Source organism: Penicillium verrucosum (genome assembly GCF_028828655.1).
Source record: "Penicillium verrucosum strain IBT 35672 chromosome Unknown utg000003l_segment0_segment0, whole genome shotgun sequence".
Taxonomy (NCBI): domain Eukaryota; kingdom Fungi; phylum Ascomycota; class Eurotiomycetes; order Eurotiales; family Aspergillaceae; genus Penicillium; species Penicillium verrucosum.
The window spans coordinates 1,314,978-1,334,805 of NW_026643212.1; the positions used below are offsets into that span (position 1 = coordinate 1,314,978).

The window sequence follows — 19,828 nt, forward strand, 5'->3', positions numbered from 1 at the left end:
AACGCCACGAAGTACAGAATACTACAGTTGAACCGATCTAGGCCTAGAAGCAAAATCTTATCTTGTGATTGGAGTAGTGCGAGCGACACAAGAGGACAGACCAGAGAACATACGTAGCCCTGTGGGTGTAGCTATACAACCAAAATAAGAACCCTCTCTGCATTACATTTTGGTTGCTGGCATGGATCCTTGTCCCATTATCATCTTTCGAAACCACCCGACGAACAATATCGCAATGACCGACAAGAGAAGCAATTGATATCTTACTCTATGTCTCCGTCTCCGAGTCTTCTTCGGAAGATTCGTCCTCTGACTCTTCCTCCGAGGATTCGTCCTCCGATGAAGACGAGGATGATCCGGACTCAATATCATCGGTAGGGATAGCTTCTTTCATAATCCTTTCGCGTTCCTCTTGCGAGAATGCCTCTGGTGCCAGCTGGTGCTTTATTTGCTCTTCAGATTCGTCCTCTGACTCTTCGTCCGAAGATTCTTCGGAGGAGGAGGAGTCATCCTCTTCTGATGATGAATCCTCCACTGGTTCTTTCTGCGTGAAAGACGAGGATCCATCGTTTTCTCCCTCTAGGCGTGTCACGTTTTCGCCTGTCACTTTATACGCGACTGGCAACAGATCTGAAGTTTCGATAGGCGAGCTTTCTTGTCTATTCGTTGCCATTTTAACCTGCGACGCTTCCCTTCCAGATGGCAACGAAGATACCGATGATGATGAAGACTCTCCGTTTTCCGCCGCTGCTGCGTGGTCATCTTGTTCCTCTCGCTGAACCCATTTTCCTCCGGATATTTTCCGAACTATTCCTCGCTGCAATTCCTGTAACCGCTGCCGTTTGAACATAGGTTGCTGCTCGTCAATATCATGATATGCTCGCTTTGAACCGACCTGCTGCTGCGGTACGTCCACAATTGGGGATGATAAGGGCATTCCGAGCGGTTCGGATGTCTCGTACGCTAAATCTTCGAAGCGCTCGTTTTTCATTGGGGCATTGCCATTTTGTGAGGCAAGATGAAGACGCGCTTCTCTTTTGCGTTGCATCATCTTCCTCATCTCTTCCGCTGGAATCTGCTCTTTCTTAGCATTATACACACTATATTGCCCATCGTGCAACTTGCCATTTTACATTTAATCTGCATGCGCGTGCAGTATTCACATGGCGGCGCCACTAGCGCAGGAAGAAGACAAGATGGGAATGGGCTTTCGTCTTGCCAGCGCGCAAAGCACTCGTAGCAGCTTCTGACAGCGTCATCGAGGGACCTAGCTACTGCGTCCATATCATTGGAGAGTTGCGTGTTTGACATATCCAGTGGAACGATTGCTTCAAGAGGGACTTCTAGCGCCCCCTCCCCATCATACAAGGTCATAGACGGCGGATGACTATAGGAGTTGATCGCTAGTTGATCTCCATCTTGGGATACTGGTGTTCTGTCTCGAAGTTGGTCAGCCACTCGGACATCCTGTATGCCCTCCATCGGCAGGTGGTTCGATGTCTCCACTGCATCCGGCTGGGTCTGCGGTCCCCATATCTGTTTGATGCTCTCTGCAAAGTCGAATGTTCCAGTAGCAAATATTTGCACAGCTTCTGCAACAGCTTGCACAGTCCGCTGGAATCTCTTGTCACTGGCCATATTGGGTTGATGCGTTGGTAGAGATACCCCCCGTGCTGGTCAATGTGATGTATTGATTCGGCTTCCGGTCGAACTTATTTTCCGGGACCCGAGATTTAGACTTCCTTTTTGTTTGACACTCAGAGTTTGATATTGATGTAAATAGGATGGATTTAAAAGGTCTGCTAACAAGCGAGCAAGCGAGTGGTGTGTTTTTTTTTCTCACATATCTTCAAATAGGTAGCATTTGGGATCTAAGAAGAAAGCAATATGCGGCAAAATGAGCAAACCTTCCCTGTCAAAGCCAACCCTGTCAAAGCCAAGATATGCTCGTTGGTCGACGTGTTACTGAAAATGCATTCACGGATGCAAAAGCGTCGGTTCCTCCCGTACCCACTTTTTTTTCCTTCTTGCGATTTCTTACTTGTATCTATAAGATCTTAGTGACATCTGACAAAATACCTCCAAGCTAGGCATCGTCTTGGTAAAAGATATCAAAATATCCAGATCTGGGTCTTGAACTCGAAAGAGATGAGGCCCACCAGTTCATTTTGTACAGGTGGGGCTAAAGGCGGTGTTCAAACTGAGGAACAGCCACTGTACAACATACATCCGTGCGACCCACATAGCCATCGACCTATCAGCGACAGCTACTAAACCTTATACCTTCCAAGGTTTATGGAGCTCTTTCCTTCCGGCATCTTCTTCTTCGTTCACTTATTTCATTTCTTTTTTTCCAAATGTTGTATGCTTTCTACCTTTCAAGGTTGGTATCATTCCAAGGTTTGCTCGGTATCGCCTTCTCAATTTGGTAATGTCAATATCAGGCATTCAACGTCTAAATAGGCTTTCTTGGAACCGTGGTACAGTCAGTACGCAAAAGTTTTAACACCCCAGGCCCCACACTGTATGCTTATGTAATATTCTGCCGGACTAAATATCTGTCCAAGATCCTCTAGGTAGCTATTATGGTTTACCTATTATGCTAAAAACTACCCTGCTGAATAGACAACACACTTGAAAACTCTGGAGCGGATTTTGAAGGGAAGCTCCAGATATTTTGGCGCCTTATAGCATGACTTGGGTGAGGGTTTGGTAGGCGGTAGGGCCAAGCTACGGGCGGTGGGATAGGTGGGTCTCAAGGGGTGTTAATACTTTTGCGTAGTCACTGTATAAAACGTGCTCATTACGGTATCTTTGATTGGTTATTTCAACTTCGGTATTTTAACGAGCTTACTAAACTTCTTGGCTCATTTCAAATTCCTCCCCTGAAAATACGGCGAAGTTATAGAAGCAGTGGTTGGAGAATATTTGTCCTATTTTATCCTCCTCGGCTATCTTACTATTTGTACTTGACAGATCCTCGCAGCCGTCAAGGAGGAATGCCTCTTCTCTCCCCCTTTTCGCAATGCTTCTCTTCTCTCGTCCAGCTGAAATCCAAATGGAGAAGCCACGGAGTTTCAAGCGAAAATGAAGGACCGAAAAAACCTCTGTCAAGTCGTTTATTGGACGTCTTTCTGCGTACTTGGGATCTAGGTTTTACAGCCTTCGGAGGGCCACCAGTACACTTCCAGATTCTACATAGTAGGTTCGTGGAGGGAAAGGGCAACAAGGAAAAATGGGTAGATGAACAGACTGTATGAACCTTACATACATATCCTCAAGTGCTATATGGCCTTCTAACGAATCTCATAGTACCAAGAACTTTTTGCTCTTTGTCAGGGCCTTCCTGGTCCCGGTAGCACGAAGATGATTTTCTGCCTAGCCCTATTACATGCAGGATTTATTCCTGCCATGCTTACATTTCTTCTTTGGAGGTGATCTATACCATTTTACAAAGCCCGCCATCTGTTGATCTTCAACTAACGGTTTCAGTCTTCCTGGTGCAATTGGCATGTATGCCCTCTCACTTGGGGTGCAAAATATGAGTGAAACTCTACCCAAGCCTGTCTACTCTTTACTTTCCGGTCTCAACGCCTCCACAGTGGGTATTGTTGCACTTGCGGCCGTACAGTTGGCCGAAAAAGCTATTCGCGATAAACTATCACGCGTCCTTGTGATCTTTGGCGCATGTGCTGGTCTCTGTTACAATGCACTCTGGTATTTTCCCGTGCTGATGGTTATTGGTGGCTTCCTGACAAGCGTCTGGGATGGATGGTTATATCAACAAATTCTGAGAGCAAAGATCTCGCGGAACGACAGACATAGTCGCCCAGAACAGAACGATATAACTTTGGAAGAGAATAGAGTGCAAAGCAGTGAGACGATACGACAACGACGGACGGATCCTAGAATCGAAGGACTCCTACAGAGTACAGTTGATACTAGACCAACGCAGTCCGCGGAAGCTGTTTCTCATCAGCACATTATTCGGATTCGGATCGGAGCTTTGATTATATGTGTCTTTTTTGGTATGCACCCTATCCAACAAAATTCCTAATGGTCAACACTAACATGGTTAGCCTCCTTCATCGGAATTCTTGTTGCTAGAGCCCAGCTCACCACACCCCCGCTGGTCCTCGACCTCTTTGCCAATATGTACCTTGCTGGCACTGTTATCTTTGGTGGAGGTCCTGTTGTCATTCCCCTTTTACGCACATATGTCGTCGAGCCCGGGTGGGTCTCTAGTAGAGATTTCTTGATCGGCCTTGCTATCATTCAAGCTTTTCCCGGTCCTAACTTCAACTTTGCTGTCTTCTTGGGGGCGCTAGCACTACAACACTCGCGCTTTCCGACAGTCCTGGGTGCGTTTCTTGGCGGTGTGGGGATCTTCCTTCCGGGCATCACGCTGGCCGTTGCGATCCAAAGCTTCTGGCGCGTATTGCGGAAGAAGAAATATGTGGTCGACTTTCTCAGAGGAGTGAATGCCACTGCCGTTGGCCTAGTATTTACAGCCGTATACCGGTTGTGGGAGATTGGATACCTGACTCATGAACGAAGCGATGGACAGAGTCTGGGGAAAGAACCATGGTGGGTGGTTGTTGCGACGGTGACATATGCAGGGAGTGCATGGTTCAATGTGCCCCCTCCTGTGGCGATTGTAATGGGTGCCATTCTAGGGTTATGTTGGTTTGGAGCTGTGGGGCGATGAACATGTATATATATATATATGATCAGGGATATAATCAAAAGTGATCGAATTGAGACGATCCTGAAACAAAACGGGGCAATACGCAGTCTGCACCTTCCTCTTTCTTCGTGGGTTCGTTCTTTCCGTTTTCTCTTCCACAAACTCACCTCAGAACTTTTTTTATTATCCAAATACCTTGCTCTTGCTGTCACCGACCTTCTTCTGTCGTGATACAGGTCCTGGCCTTCAAGTCACTTAACCTCAAGCTCTCAAGCTCAGTCCAAGAGTGGCACGAATCAAACAATCGCCATGGGTCGATGGGGATGGCGTGAGTATCGTGCCTTGAATTCACTCTACCTCTGGTCTAACCAACGTCTATCCTAGGTTTGTTTGAAAGTGACCAGGACCTTGACGTGGTTATCTCCATTTCCGACGACACTCTAGGCATCAACACAGGTCAATGGGAGTACAGTCTGAGTGCAATGGTTAATCAAAGCGACATGTTGGCACCGCCGGAGGCCGCTGCTGTCTATAGGACCGCCGAATATGCCGATGAACTAGCCAACGTCATCGTCCCGTACGTCCGCCAGAAACTCGACACCGGCAACCTCGGAGAACGGATGCTCGCTGCGAGTCGCAATAAGGAATCGGACCCGGATGACCTCTTCCAAGAGTCCAAGTACCGTACTATCATCATGGGTGCTCTCATGATGCGTGCCGGTGCTCGCATCAACGCAGCAGATCTGCGGCATCTGCGTGATCTAGTGCCCCAAATCAACTGTACCTCCCGCCGCACACTCTTGGAAGACCATGGCTTCAGAAATCCGGGAAGGGCTCAGTTTCTGGCTGCCTTGGATCACTACCGGCCCGGGGTTGCACGTAGCTTCCAGGAGCCTAGGTGAGGTTGACTGGAAGGCTAATGAATGAATACAATGCTACACTCCATGCTGACGGCCTGGATAGCTGCTTCAAGTGTGGAAAGATCGAGGAAGATATCGGTCGCAAGCCTCTGCAATGCAAGAAGTGCAAAGTTGCAACGTACTGCGGCAAGGTAACCGGGTTACAGGCCGGCTGTCCCAGTTGTGCTCATGGATATTGATTCTTCATAGGACTGTCAGCGTGACCAGTGGCGTGAACACCGAGTGAACTGCCTCCCCCCGGGACAACGCCGGATGCTGAACGTCTGATCGCACCTTTCGATGGATTCCAATAACAATGGGGTTGACAAGGATGAGGATCTTGATCCTCCTGGCTACCTTGTGCATGGGTGGTTATATCGTTATATTTAATACCTGAGACCCAGTGTTGCCTGACATATTTATCGACTTTCTTCCTTTTATGGGGATGGGTATCTGATATATTTGATATCTGCTATCCTAGGTATTGCCTCAACCAATGGAGTTTTCAATTCGAATTACGCACTGGCTCTACCGTATTCATTGGAAGATTGTTAGAAAACATGAGAGTTGAAAGCGAGAGTTGTATCAAGAATCCTCATTCGGAATCTAGCCATCAGAGTTAGTGTCCATATTTACCATAACCTAGAACGTGAGTGTCTGATGGACCTCAAAGTCCTCTAGCTCCTACTTATGTCTCTAGGTATGAATTCGTAGATATCTGCATAAGTATTATGCATATCCACTTATGTCAACTTATGCACATGTCGCATCTTAAATCCGCCGATCCCGTGGTTCCACGACACCACAGCATCAAAGCATCAAAACCATGTCTTCCAATGAGAAAAAACGCCTTCGAGATCGTCGCTCGCAGCAAACACTCCGAGAAAAGAAGCTGCGACATACATCCCAACTCGAAGAACAAGTGGCGCACTGCGAGCAACATCACAGCGACCAAGGCGTGCAACGCCTTCTCCAAGTAATAGAAGGGCTCCGAAAACAAAATGAAGCTCTTCTCAACCGCCAAAGGAGTTTGAAATCCCTCGTGGACTCCTGGGAGACAGAAGAGGAACCAGCCGCCACCGATGACTCCAGCCATGACCTATCATCTCTGTATAAGGAAATGAGCAACCGAGAAGCCCAGTTCTCCCTCCAAACGAACTTCAATGATTCAATAGCACCACATGGGATAGGCAGCCTTCTCAACGCCCCCATGTCGGCCGTATCAACGCCACGCCAAAAACGATCCCCCTCTTTGGAACCTCTTTCCGCCGAGACCACATTTCTGTGGAACCAAATCCCGCCACACACTGACGACTTCGGCACACGCACCATGATCTCCTGTCCGTGGTTCCTCTACCCGGAGCTGATAGTCCCATGTCCAGATGTCCCCAATTCACCTCTTGACTTCATATACGGCACGAAAACAAACGCGTTAGCAGACCAGATTCACACGGCGCTGCAACGCCGTCCAGTCCGCGATCCGGAGCGACTGGGTACCGGCTGGCTTACTTACCACTTCTCGCGATGGGTCATCGCGCCCAGCCCGGAGACTTATGGTCGACTCCCGGCATTTCTCAGGCCTGTGCAGGGCCAGATGGCCGTCCCGCATCCGCTCGTGTTGGATTTTATGCCGTGGCCAAGGTTTAGGTTGAATCTAATTCGGCGGTGGCACGTGTATGGCAAAGACCGGGATGGTTTGTTCGGGTTCATGGCTTGTTGTGTTAAACTTCGATGGCCCTGGAATGAAACCGTTCTTGAACGCAATGAGAAAAACGAGTTGTGTATGAAAAAGACGTTTTATGAGACGATCATGAGGGAAAGTGGGTGGGGGCTTACGCCGGAGTTTATTAGACGGTATCCTGATCTTGTGGAGGGTATGGATATTAATAAAATCGTGGTTGAACTTTTTTGAGGAATGACCATCGTCATGTACGGTAATTAAATTTCTATTAAGTTCTATTATATGGATTGTATATATATGCACCTTCTAGCGGGTCGTTAAAACATTATCCCAATCATGGAGAGAGACAAGGTGGATGTGTAGGGAGTAAGATGCCCCTGAAGGTAGTAGCAACTAAGGCCTATTTACCATCAAGATCCACAGGCCACTTCTCCCGAATCACCTTACCGTACTTGATGAAGACGATAGGAATCGGGATGAATGCCAAAGCCAAGAATCCAAGCAACGAGTTGCCCCATCCGACACCCAGATTACCAAACATCTTCGGCCCAGCAAGTGGGAGCAGAGCTCCAACCAGGGAGCGAGTGGCTGTCAAAGTGGCGTTGGCAGATGCCGCATATTTGGGATAGCAATCGATGATATATGTCTGGATGGGCATATACACGCCCATCATGCCAACACCGAAGGGGAACATGCCAATGATAGGCACGATCCAAAACACGTGCTTATCGGCTGTCCAGCCGTACCAAAAGAAGCTGATTGGAAGGATGCATGCGAAGATGATCATCGTTGGGAGGCGCATCTCGGGTTCGAACTTGCCGCCGTTCTTTGCTGTAGCTGCCGAAACCATCCGGTCGTTTGTGAAGGCGATCATGGCGAGACCAGCGATGAAACCGAAACCAATACCGAGATATGCAAGCCCTGAGAGGCCAACGGAGAAGCCATATGTCTTAGTGAAGACGCTCGGGATAGTGGTAAAGAAGAGGTAAAGCAGGCCGTAGATGAAAGCCTAGAGATAGAATGTTAGCGAACCGTATTTTGGAAAGAACATTTCGTGTATCACGAAGCTCAGACTCACCATATAAATACAGAGAAGGAATACAATGGGCGACTTCACAAACAGCAAAATAGGCCTCTTGAAACTCTGTACCAGAATCTGTGTCAAACCAGCATGCTCCGCATCGGTGTCATAAGCACTCCGCAAATCCGTTCTCCCCGTTTCCTTCGCGAGTTTCTCAGTCTTCCACCGAATTAGAACATCGGCATACGTCTCCTTGTTCAGAACCTCAACCCCGAACGACACCACACCACCCAAAATAAGCAGTAGCCAAAACACCCAGCGCCAGCCGGCTTCCATTCCAAGGAATCCACCCGCAATAGGCCCAATCACAGGTCCAATCAGTGGCCCCATAGCCCAGACAGATGTTGCCATGCCGCGCTGCTCCCGTGGGAATAGATCTGCGATTACACCCGCGCCGAGTGTTATACAACCCGAACCGCCGATTCCGGCGAATAGACGGCAGACGATGAGGGTCTCGATGCTGTTTGCGCGTGCGCAGCCGATTTGCCAGACCACGAAGAACCAGTTTGCACCGCTGAGGACGACGCGGCGGCCGTAGACTTCGCTCAGTGGGGCGAGTAGAAGGGGGCCAAACTAGATCCGTTACGTTAGATGGGTTGGATTGCATAGATGATTTGGGGGAGTGTGGGGTTGGCTCACTGCATATCCGAGGATATAGATGCTGACACTGAAAGATAATATTGTCTCATTCGTGACTCCGAATTCCATCGCGACGTATGAGATGGCGGGTGAGAACATGCTCGAGGCAAGCGGGGAGATCAGAGTCATAACACTGATCAGGGCGAGCAAGGACCATTTTTTGCTGGGAGAAAAGTTCTGGGGGTTATTGGGGTCATCTTGTCCATCCCAGCCTACTATTCCACGGCTGAGGTCGGTTTCTGGAAATATTTGTTTGGTTGATATTGATGTTTCGGCGGTTTGGTCTGTTGACTGTTTCTCGAGGTCCGGGGTTAGGTTTCTGACGCTGTCCCCTTCGTTGAGGGTTGCATGATTTGAGATGGACTCTTTCTGGAGAGTATCCATGATGGGTGACAATGTTTGTCGAAATATAAAGAGCAATGGACGTCCTTGGAGTTGTATAGAGGGAAAGGAAATGTATGGATGTGTCAAGGAGAAGCAAGGTTAAAGAGTCTAAATAGAGTTGGAAAGAAGGAAGAATCGATCAGATATAAAAGCAAAAATTTCAAGAAAAGAAATCCATCAGGTTATGATCAGCGAGGCGATATCCGATGGGGCATTGTATAAATTTCCGGAGGGTGCCCTTTTCTCCGATTCACTCTCCGATATTGGCATTCTTACTGGCTTATATTGAGTCATAAATGCCATTATGCTTATACAAGCAGTTCATAAATTGACAACATTCGGTCAAGCCGACGAAGTGTCTAATTTGGGACCTCCATTGCATGCCCAGGTGGACAACGTGATGGACACCACGGGAGTTTCCACCAAACGATGATTCAGTGCTCCGCTATTGATAATCAGCAGCCAATCACAACTCTTCTACTTGGCCAATCATTTGGAGCTGAATCATTGTTTGGTGCCAAGTGCCGTGGTTTCAGTGTGGGGCCACTTTCATATCGCAGGGTATCTTGAGTTTATTTTAATGCGCATAATTTGTTTTGAATAGACTTGACAGGTTTCATTTGATGTAAACTACAAGCAATTTATGGTATGCCTTGACAGTTTGTCTTCTCGGACCGTTCAACTGATCGAAACAACCTCTGGAAACCACCCTCCATATCAAGGTCATCGTCCCCTTTTCAAACTTCGTCACACACTTTTCATGTCATCTTCGCGGCCGAATAAACACTCCTTTGTAGGGCCAGTGCTCACTCAAGCGACAAACGCTAGCCATGTCTTTCTCGTGCTCTTGTATTAGTCTCAGACTTCCACCATCATAATCAACATCACACACTATCACTATCATCAGTCAATGGATGAAAAACCTCCTCAGCTGTCTGACCGATCGAGTCAAGGTGCTCCAAGACATCGAAATAAACGCTTTCAAAGTATTCCTTGGTGACATCCTGAGCAACGTTGTTCATACCCTCCAGCTGATCGTATCTCTCATTGACAAATGCTTCTCCCACATCATGCTCAATTGCGTGTAACAAAAGCAACAGAGGAACAAGTGGCGGAATTCCCATTCTCATATTCAAGGTGTGTGTGTAATACTCCATAAGACGATGAACAAAGTGCCGGGTACTAGGAAAATCGCTTCGCTCGCACCGAATGAGATTGAGCAGACCATTGGAGATATCAGCGGGGTCCTGCTCGGGACAGCGGCCAAGCTCCCGAACGATCGTGTCGGCTCCCCGCATGAACTCGTCAGCCAGCTCAGCGCGAGGAGTCTCTTTCACAATCATGCGCACGAAGATTGGATTCATGTTCCACGAGATCCACCTGCGGACCTCAATCGACACCTCTTGCCATCTTCTAGCATTGGGCGAGTCCTTGTAAGGGCGTGGAATGTCATGGTCGATAAGCCGATGGAGTTTGTACCCTTTAAGAATCTGGTAGATATCATTGCGCCAGGTCACATAATTGGAAGGATGTTCCAGAACACAGCGAAACTGGTACAGCATAAAGCTGGGAATTTGCGGAAGCTGGAATGCCTGGTCAATTTGGCCAGTCTGTCTCTCAGCCGGCAGAAGGGTCGACCAGTCGCGAGTGTGCTCCACAGACATTTTGATGTGTTGTTGTAAAGACCTCTTTTCGACTGGGTTCCCGTTGTTGCAAAGTGAGAGATACTCCGGCTGGAACTATACAAAAACCCACCACGTTAGCTTATGATCTTTTTTCAAATTTTCCACAATAAAAGCTGGATGACTTACTTTGTTGATTAGTCGAATAAAATATTTGACTACGCCTCGGGGACGTGTGTCGGTAGCGCAGGCGTCTCTTGTTGTCTTTTAGTCGACAGCCGAAGATCGGACAATATCAGGTTTCTTACCACAGTTGAGACAAGTTAGTAGCCTTTTGAATAATTCAGAACCTTTCAAGCTGCTAGCAACTGTACTTTGCCTGAAGTTTTAATGAACAAAAGAACTGAGGTGTACAGGCGAAAAGAGGAGAGAGGAGAAGGGAGGAGACGATAAAAGCCGATAAAGCTTCAACGAAGGCGGAGATAGTATCTACAGTATAACCTCACATACTTGGAAGTAAACACACGTCATATCTAGCTTAGCCGAATATATCCAAAGGCCTTACATATACTTAGCCCAAGAATAAGTCAATCGATACTAGCAGTCTGCGCACCTTGGCCAAAACAAAAGTGCTAATATGAAGTAGTTACTCATACCGGACATCTAGTATAACCTGAATTCATTAACTTAGGATGAAACAATCAATCGGTATCGCTAGACGCCATCCACTATAGTGATGAAACAATTCTGGCCTTGGGATATTATAAAGTTGTTTGCTCTTTTAACCATGTGCCTATCAACTGAACAAGATTACTGCGTGAAGGAAACCAGGTCAAATGTTGATACGGCCCCGGGGATGCTTGCAACTTTCCTACCAAACCTAGTTTAGCACCTAGTTTAGCACCTAGTTTAGTACCTAGTTTAGTACCTAGTTTAGTACCTCGTTTAGCACCTACCTACTAACAGGTTGGTGTGTTCAGTAAGCTAAGGTATACGCAGCCAGCATACAGGCAGAAAGGGCGCCATGGACATATTTATCACCTAGTATCCCCACGTTTTGTCGGGACAGGTGGTACGAGAAAATGTCTCTAATAAGCGTTGCTTACAAGAACAACGACACAGAGCTACAGGCCATCAGGGGATACATATGTATCCACTCACCGCATATCGTATGCATCGTTGGCGTGGATAGTATTCAGGGGTTATAGTGGCCAGGGTTCAAAACTCCCTTTTGAACCCTGGCCACTATAAGTCTTGGTATCAGGGGTAAATTTCAAGGATACGCAACTCTTGTATCCTCCTCAATTAAGTTCTAAGGCTATGTTGTATACAATTTATTGTAATTGGAATTAGATCATTTGATAAAAATAACATCTCATGTTCCGGTGAAATATATAGTTCCTCAGCCCCATCCATGTATATAAATAACTTCAAAGGTTCACCGACACCCTAGTATTTCCACCCTAGCTTTTCAGTGTGAAAACGAGGGTATTGATAGTCATAAAGGTCACTTTGGTATTTGTCCCCTAACATGAGTTCATTTCTTGATAAAACATGTATTCCAACATAAGAGTATGTCCTGTCCACAGACACACACACGGCTTATCCGTCTTATCCGCCTTATCGTTTCCGCCAATCTCCCAATGTCCAACTTTGTTCATTCCTCCACTTTCTTCCTCGTCTGTCCTTCTTCATTAGGGTCTCAGCATATATTTATCACTACAAGTCACTCATCCGGTCTATAGGTAGGAGATTACGTCTCTCAAACATGATATGCCAAGTCTTGTACGCTAACAGTCCCCCATTGATAGTAATCCTGCTGCCTTCCACCGCCCCTCAGGGCCTCGTTATCTTATCACAGCATGGGGATTCAGGTCTGACAGAAGATCTGTAGCCTTCCTAGGCCACTACATTCTTGCTGCCTTTTTGCTCTTCCCCGGCCGACCGTAACCGCCTTCTCGAAATGGACCAAGAGGAGGCTCCACCACCCCCATACTCGGCGGTTGACCCATTACTCGCACCAACGAACAGCAGGAGGAACGACTCTTCTCAGACTCCAATCCCTTCCGGGGTGAGTGTCCCTCTGCCGCAAGATGCCAGTAGTTCTCGTGTCCCGACGCCGCCGACAGTCGTCCCGACGCATTTCAGATCCGCCGCTGCGTACTTTGAGGAACGGCTTCCCTCGGTCTTAGACGAAAGCCGGGGTCTACTACAACATCATATGACAATCTACCCCCGGAGCCAAGCTAAGGATTTCCCACGACGGCCGCGGTGTTGGGCCTCGCGCTTAGATGAGACTACGCAGCAGGACTGGGATACCTTCTTAAAGTATCTATTTCCGCCGCAATTGGGGCTCGCTGCATCCTCGGAACATCTACCACGCCAATTACGGGCGCAAATCAGACGAGACCGCAAGGATCGCCCGCAGGAGACTGATGAGCAACGGAAGGCTCGAATTGCAGCCGTCGTCGCCGAATGGAACGAATGTTTTTTCGAGCTCCGCGCTACTCGGATTGTCTTTGTCTATGTGGGCGAACCTGATTCTGCGCCGTCGTCCGCTTTATGTCCCCGATGCTATCCAGCGGCAACGGGTTCAATAGAAGGCCAGCCAATTCGAAATCCAAATGCCCCGTCGCCTGTGCCTGGGCAACACGCTCCCTCGCCGACCCCATGGTCGGTGCCTCCTACGTTCCAGAATCCCCAAGTACATGTGCCCCCATCTCCATATGGAGTATATGGTGTTCCTCCATACCCTCCCCCTATATCCCCTAACCAGCCACCTCAGTACTACCCGCATCCCCCACAAGGCACATGGCAATGGAACAACTGGAACTATCCGCAGCAACAACCGCAGTACCCCAATAATGGCACACAGAAGAGTGGGTCCCTTGGGTGGATCTCACAGATCGCATCACAAGCGCAGAAATATGGAGAGCGTTTCAGCGAACAGGCGATACAATACGGAGACCAAATCAGTGCACAGGCACAGCATTATGGACGGCAGGTCGAGGAGCAGGCTCTTGCACATGGCCGCTGGATTGAAGAACAGGCAAGGCTTCATGGCCGGAAAGCACCGATGGCTGGACCTCAGTACGGTGGTGGCTACTACCCCCGGCCGGCCTGGGATAACTCACCTCGTCCCATAGCCAACATCCCGATGTCACCCATTCACAGGCTCAGCCCTGTGACAAGTCCTAATACGACGGGTCGGTCCGAGTCGATCAATGAAGGCGAGAGCAACAAACCTAAATCCCCAACGGAACAGCTTCTGATAGAGCCCCCCGCGACGGAACGCACCAGACGAGCATCAGTGAGCTCAGTCTCATCCGAATCTTCCTTCAGCTCGATTGACTCCATCTCGACAACGTCGGACCTAGACGTTACAGACCTTGCGACAGTGCGCACTCAGTTGGAACTTCTTGACGATCGTCATGATCGGGTATTATACGACGCCGCCGTCGATCTCCGCCGGCAACTCTCTGCTCTTCAAGAGTCCCGCCGAGAAGCCAAGTTCTCCGGTAAAAATAACTGGCGAGCCGGTTTCAACCAAAATCAACAAAACAGCCAACAATCTGGCGACGCCGACTGGGGTCGCTGGGACTCACCCGAGCAGCAGCAACGCAACTCAGTCGACAGACGCGCCATGAAAGAAGAAGTGCGCGCCACCAAGAAAGCGTTCCGGGACACGCTGCGTCGAGCACGAGACGATCAGCGCGAACGTCGACGCACTCGACGCCGCCAGGTCCGCCAGGCTCGCGCCAATGATGGCGATAAGGCGAAGCATATGCATGACCAGCCGCTAGACCAGCCGCTAGACCAGCAGCTTGGGTCGTTGCGGCTGCAAGATTCCCGACAATCTAACCCGCCTTTGCCTGCACGTCCGGTCAGCACACAAACACAGCCTAGTCCGGTTTCTACACCGAATGGCTCGAATGTTGGCTTTGGATTTGCTTCCAATCCCCCTTCCCCTTCTATCTCACGGCCGAGTACGCAGGACTCCATGCCCACTGGGGGCGCTTCCGCCTCTGTGAAGCAAGGGAAGCCGGCTGATACGTCGAGTCGGCTCAAGGACATGCTGTTGTCGCGTAAGGCGAGGAAGCAACAGTCGAAAGAGGATGATGCAGGAAGTAAATGATCTGGAAAAGCTGGATATTGTTGATCTTTTCTTTTTTCCTTTTCTAGTTCTAGCCCTGGAGTTCAGTATTTCCTTGGGAGGACGGGCAAACATGATTTTCCTTCTCCTTGATGTATAGTTCAATCTCGATCACAGCGAAGTCGACGAAGTTACGATCCCCATTAATACATATGTACACATTCACGAAAAACTTACAATTCGCATCCTCCTCCACACACACATTCCAAATACATTGAAATAACCCCCTTTTTTTTTCTTGCAAAAAAAGCCTACCCTCTTACTCTATTGGATTTGTAGAGGATTGAGAGCGAATTGGTGGCATAAGTGGGTGGTTGAACTAATAGAGATCTAATTCCTGCACACGGCTGTTGCCTGATTTCTCAGGCATGTGACCCTGCTTATGAGTTAGCTACTAAACCCTTTTGGGACTAGAAAGTCATTTGCCACTAAGCCTATTTAGGAACTAGGTTAGAGAGAGGCTGAGTTGTTGATGTCGATCACTTCGATCCGTCAGTATTGCTGGAGAGCATCATCCCAAACATGCATGTTTGCTACAGAATGAGCTTTTGTTCAGATGGTTTTAAAAGGGTGTATAAACCCCTGGATTTCTAGCTTTGATAGATCCTGATTCTTCTTCTGCTTTCTCCCTTAGTAGTAATCTATATAAAAAAGTATCACTTCGTTAACAACAGCCTCATGGGCTCTTTGATTCGCTATTATAAGGTCTCTCCACCAACTCAACGATGATTACCTATTTGGGAAACCTCTTCGTGCCAGTAACTGGTGATTATAACTTTTATATCTTACTATTGGTGAATCTGAATGGTCTAATCTACCATTGTGTTCTCTCAGATAAAGCTTTGCTAAGAGAGCTACCTAATTACCAAAAGGAGAACACACTTTTGTTTTTCTCAATTGATAAAATCAGGCACCTGCGTGTCTTTTAAGAGGGATTGGTGACCCAGGAAGTGATCGCTTAATTCTTTCCATCTAACACACCCATCTACTCACTTCGAATCACAACTCTTCGACTCTTCGAACACTTACACACATACAACAAACCCTCCATTCCTGCAGCCATTGTCGTTGCCATCCAATTCTGTGCCTTCAATAACACAATCCAATCACTCTGAATCACTTTCGATCACCATGTCTTCGACATACGACCCTTCGAACCCCTTCTACAAATTCTACAAGCCCTCCATTCCTGCAGCCATTGCCGTTGCCGTCCTGTTCCTTGCCGTCGGCCTGGTCCATTTATGGAGAATAATTCGGACGCGACAATGGTTTGGAATTGTGATCCTTGTTGCAGCAGCGTGTATGACTTGAGACCTCCGCGTTCCTCACCCACAACAAAGCGCGATCCACCACAAAACGAAATAGCCTTCTAAACTAATCTTCCCTACTATCTTACAGTCGAGGTCGTTGGCCTGGTCGCGCGAGTTGCCTCCAGCAAGCACCTCGAGAAGGAATTGCCATACGAAATCCAAACCGTCCTGATCCTCCTCGCCCCCATCCTATACGCCGCCGTGATCTACATGTTCCTCGGTCGTCTCATCCTCAAATCAGGATACCCGGAGTTATCCTTCATCCGCATCAAGTGGCTGACTCCTATTTTCGTCACGGATGACATCTTTTGCTTCTTCGTTCAAGCAGCCGGCGTCGTTATCCTGCTCCGTGCCGACTCCAAGTCCAAGTTCGACTTGGCCAAAGCGGTCATTCTCGCTGGTCTGGCACTGCAGGTGCTCTTCTTTGGCATCTTCGCCTTGGTTGCCGTTCTTTTTCACATCCGGTTCAGTTCCCGTCATGGAGGGAATGTCATTCGTCAGGGCGTGAACGTGAATGTGAATATCAGACTGTGGAATCTCTACATCTGCAGTTTGCTGATCACTGTCCGCAACATCTACCGGTTGGTGGAATATGCGACTGGTACGGGCGCCTATCTCTCGTTGCACGAATGGCCAGCTTATGTGTTGGATATCGGACTGATGTTTATCATCATGGTTCTCTCCATCTTCTGGTATTTCCCCAAGACGACGGCCCCTGGTGTCGGCATGCGTTCGGAATACCCTCTGGCTGAGCAAGGGCCCCTCGAGTGAGAGTTGACTCACGGACAATCCCGTCGCTTTGGATATCACTCACCTGCTGATATTCCCATGCTTGACGGCGCTGCTATTCCGTCGCTTTGGATATCACTCACCTGCTGATATTTCCATGCTTGACGGCGCTGCTATTGACATATTTGAGAATACCCTTCTGTTAATGGGAATTTGATCTGCTCTTTTTGTAATTTAACATTGCAAAGAACAGTCAGCCCTTTATGCGACCTGATGTATTTCTTAGGTCTATACGAAGTCGGTAAAAAAAATGCCATACTTTGTGCAAGAGACTTTTCACTTTCCTATGTATTCCCTAAGTAACCATCTCCAATAAATTCAGTTTCTGCTGTTCACGCGACATACCGTCACCGTCTTGGAAGATCCAAGGAAAATCAAGGAAATTCCTTTAAAAAGGTGCTCTCCACCCATGGAACCACCAGGGCAGTTTACTTTATCAACCCCGCGTTCCTACTTTCTTCTTCTTTTTATCCCCTACATCTACCTACAACCTACAATTTGTAGGTAATTATAAACATCACTCTACCCAATATCAAATATTCCAATGCCATCCGAAATCGATATCCAAGATGTCCCAGCTCACCCCTTTCATTTGGACCAAAACACCCTAATTCCCGACTTCAGCCTAACAGACAAGGTAATCCTAGTCTCGGGGGCCGGTCGAGGTCTAGGCCTTGCCTTAGCAGAGGCTCTGTTAGAAGCGGGGGCGAAAGTGTACGCTCTAGACTATCTGAAAGAGCCGGTACGTGTCACACCATTGTGATACAAATCCCCATCACCAAGAAAGGAATAACCCCCGATAACTCATAACCCCCATTCCTATGGGAAAAAAGGCACCGGAGTTCATCCAAGTCCAGCAGCATGTCAAGACATGGCGCACCGAGCTGCAGTACCGTTGTGTCGACGTGCGTGACACAGACGTGCTCAATACTGTCGTCGAGGATATCGCCAATCACGAGCGTCGTATCGATGGTCTAATCGCGGCCGCTGCGATTCAGCAGGAGACGCCCGCTTTGGAATACTCTGCTAAAGATGCTAATGCCTTGCTCGAGGTTAATGTCACCGGTGTGTTCATGACTGCCCAGGCTGTCGCGAGACAGATGATTCGTTTCGGGAATGGGGGTAGTATCGCCATCGTCGCTAGTATGAGCGGTACTATTGTTAACAGGGTATTTATTTTCTTTTATTATTTTCCTTGTCTGGCTTTCTTGCCTGGTTTTCTTATCGAGGTTTCATGTTGTCGTGTGCTCTTCCCTATAACAACATCATTCGTACCCTTGGACTCGCCTCGGCGCTTGATTCTCAACACTCCTATGATATCTTCATCCAAGCTAAGAGTTCTAATCAGGGTCTAATCTGTCCCGTCTACAACGCAAGCAAAGCAGCCGTCATCCAGCTAGCTCGCAACCTCGCTGCTGAATGGGGCCAGTACAATATTCGCGTCAATACCCTCTCCCCGGGCTACATCCTTACTTCGATGTTGGAGATCTTGTTCGTCGAGTTTCCTGAGCGTCGCGAGCAATTTGGTAAGGAGAATATGCTAGGCCGTCTATCCCGTCCGAGGGAATACCGTGGTGCGGCTGTCTTCTTGCTTTCTAATGCTAGTAGTTTCATGACTGGTAGTGACCTCCGTATAGACGGTGGTCATGCTGCGTGGTGAACAACGGGATTACTGCTGTTGTAATAAGGTATTGGTAGGTTGTTCAAGCAGTTTGTTTTAACTTCTCTTTGGGGAGGGATTTGTTGGTTACGTTTGTTACGTTGGTTACTCTTTTTGACGGTTTTTGCATTTTGACCTTTTGGTTTAATTCGAAGCTATGGTATATGGCTAGCTTAATGACAGTGAGTACTTCTATATATATATTGCGCCTGTAGCGCTTTGTTTTCTCAATGCCTCGACTCGTAGATGGTCCCATATAGATCGGGTTCCACGCTTAGACCCGGGGAAGTATAGTATAAAATAGGTAAAACAGGCATGAGGAGTTAGTTGGTCATACAACGGGGGCCTTGCGTCATGCCACGTAGATTACTTGATCTACTTCATAATTAAAAATAGTTTTCCATGGTCCCTAGTAAATATACCTAGATACTAGACATATCCAACTAGACTGAGTATCATTTACATACAACATAGTAATACTATAACGGTTTAAATAACCGGCAGACTCCGGGTAGATTGACGGCCCGATCCATGACTTAGGGAGAGATTATTTAGGCAGAAGCATTCAAATACTAATCGTGAGGTTATAACGCGTGGCAGCCCAACGGGGCAGTGCTACGAAAAGGTTATATAAGATTAACACATAGAACTAACTAGGGAATGCCTCGAGACAATCTAGATCGCCCTCTCGGGATTGTAAGGCGTAGGGTCGGCATTACCGGGTGGATCCCTGATTGTCAAGGCATGTGGAGTGATACGAAGTAGGTGATGTACGACTCGGATAAGGTTGACCTGATGTGAGAGGAAATTGTAGTGGAACACGATAGCTTTTCTACAGACACTGGGCTACTCCGTACTTATTGAGATTGAGAATTGTGGCAATTATGATATTGAGCTTACGACAGCTCTGTGGCGTATCCAAC

At 48.0% G+C, this 19,828-nt stretch overlaps 9 protein-coding genes across 9 annotated transcripts; 6 read left to right on the forward strand and 3 right to left on the reverse strand.

Moving 5' to 3' along the window:
• Positions 1–268: 268 nt before the first annotated feature.
• On the reverse strand, positions 269–1,638 carry N7516_008188 (uncharacterized protein; the record flags this gene model as incomplete). The annotated part of the gene is made up of 2 exons (XM_057220907.1): positions 269–1,075; positions 1,102–1,638. The coding sequence occupies 2 exons, from the start codon at positions 1,636–1,638 to the stop codon at positions 269–271; spliced, it is 1,344 nt and encodes a 447-aa protein (XP_057071179.1).
• Positions 1,639–3,541: 1,903 nt separating this feature from the next.
• Positions 3,542–4,708, forward strand: N7516_008189 (uncharacterized protein; the record flags this gene model as incomplete). Its single annotated transcript, XM_057220908.1, has 2 exons — positions 3,542–4,028; positions 4,080–4,708. The coding sequence occupies 2 exons, from the start codon at positions 3,542–3,544 to the stop codon at positions 4,706–4,708; spliced, it is 1,116 nt and encodes a 371-aa protein (XP_057071180.1).
• A 288-nt stretch (positions 4,709–4,996) lies between these two features.
• N7516_008190 (zinc finger MYND domain-containing protein) lies at positions 4,997–5,874 on the forward strand (the record flags this gene model as incomplete). The annotated part of the gene is made up of 4 exons (XM_057220909.1): positions 4,997–5,015; positions 5,072–5,585; positions 5,651–5,738; positions 5,797–5,874. The coding sequence occupies 4 exons, from the start codon at positions 4,997–4,999 to the stop codon at positions 5,872–5,874; spliced, it is 699 nt and encodes a 232-aa protein (XP_057071181.1).
• Positions 5,875–6,412: 538 nt separating this feature from the next.
• On the forward strand, positions 6,413–7,498 carry N7516_008191 (bZIP transcription factor; the record flags this gene model as incomplete). The annotated part of the gene is made up of 1 exon (XM_057220910.1): positions 6,413–7,498. One exon carries the CDS (start codon positions 6,413–6,415, stop codon positions 7,496–7,498), a length of 1,086 nt encoding a protein of 361 aa, XP_057071182.1.
• Positions 7,499–7,667: 169 nt separating this feature from the next.
• On the reverse strand, positions 7,668–9,371 carry N7516_008192 (MFS transporter; the record flags this gene model as incomplete). Its single annotated transcript, XM_057220911.1, has 3 exons — positions 7,668–8,276; positions 8,346–8,921; positions 8,988–9,371. 3 exons carry the CDS (start codon positions 9,369–9,371, stop codon positions 7,668–7,670), a joined length of 1,569 nt encoding a protein of 522 aa, XP_057071183.1.
• Positions 9,372–10,255: 884 nt separating this feature from the next.
• N7516_008193 (uncharacterized protein) lies at positions 10,256–11,035 on the reverse strand (the record flags this gene model as incomplete). The annotated part of the gene is made up of 1 exon (XM_057220912.1): positions 10,256–11,035. One exon carries the CDS (start codon positions 11,033–11,035, stop codon positions 10,256–10,258), a length of 780 nt encoding a protein of 259 aa, XP_057071184.1.
• A 1,921-nt stretch (positions 11,036–12,956) lies between these two features.
• On the forward strand, positions 12,957–15,128 carry N7516_008194 (uncharacterized protein; the record flags this gene model as incomplete). Its single annotated transcript, XM_057220913.1, has 1 exon — positions 12,957–15,128. One exon carries the CDS (start codon positions 12,957–12,959, stop codon positions 15,126–15,128), a length of 2,172 nt encoding a protein of 723 aa, XP_057071185.1.
• A 1,149-nt stretch (positions 15,129–16,277) lies between these two features.
• N7516_008195 (RTA1 domain-containing protein) lies at positions 16,278–17,227 on the forward strand (the record flags this gene model as incomplete). Its single annotated transcript, XM_057220914.1, has 2 exons — positions 16,278–16,446; positions 16,545–17,227. 2 exons carry the CDS (start codon positions 16,278–16,280, stop codon positions 17,225–17,227), a joined length of 852 nt encoding a protein of 283 aa, XP_057071186.1.
• A 562-nt stretch (positions 17,228–17,789) lies between these two features.
• Positions 17,790–18,905, forward strand: N7516_008196 (uncharacterized protein; the record flags this gene model as incomplete). The annotated part of the gene is made up of 3 exons (XM_057220915.1): positions 17,790–17,987; positions 18,079–18,414; positions 18,594–18,905. The coding sequence occupies 3 exons, from the start codon at positions 17,790–17,792 to the stop codon at positions 18,903–18,905; spliced, it is 846 nt and encodes a 281-aa protein (XP_057071187.1).
• Between the last annotated feature and the right edge of the window lie 923 nt (positions 18,906–19,828).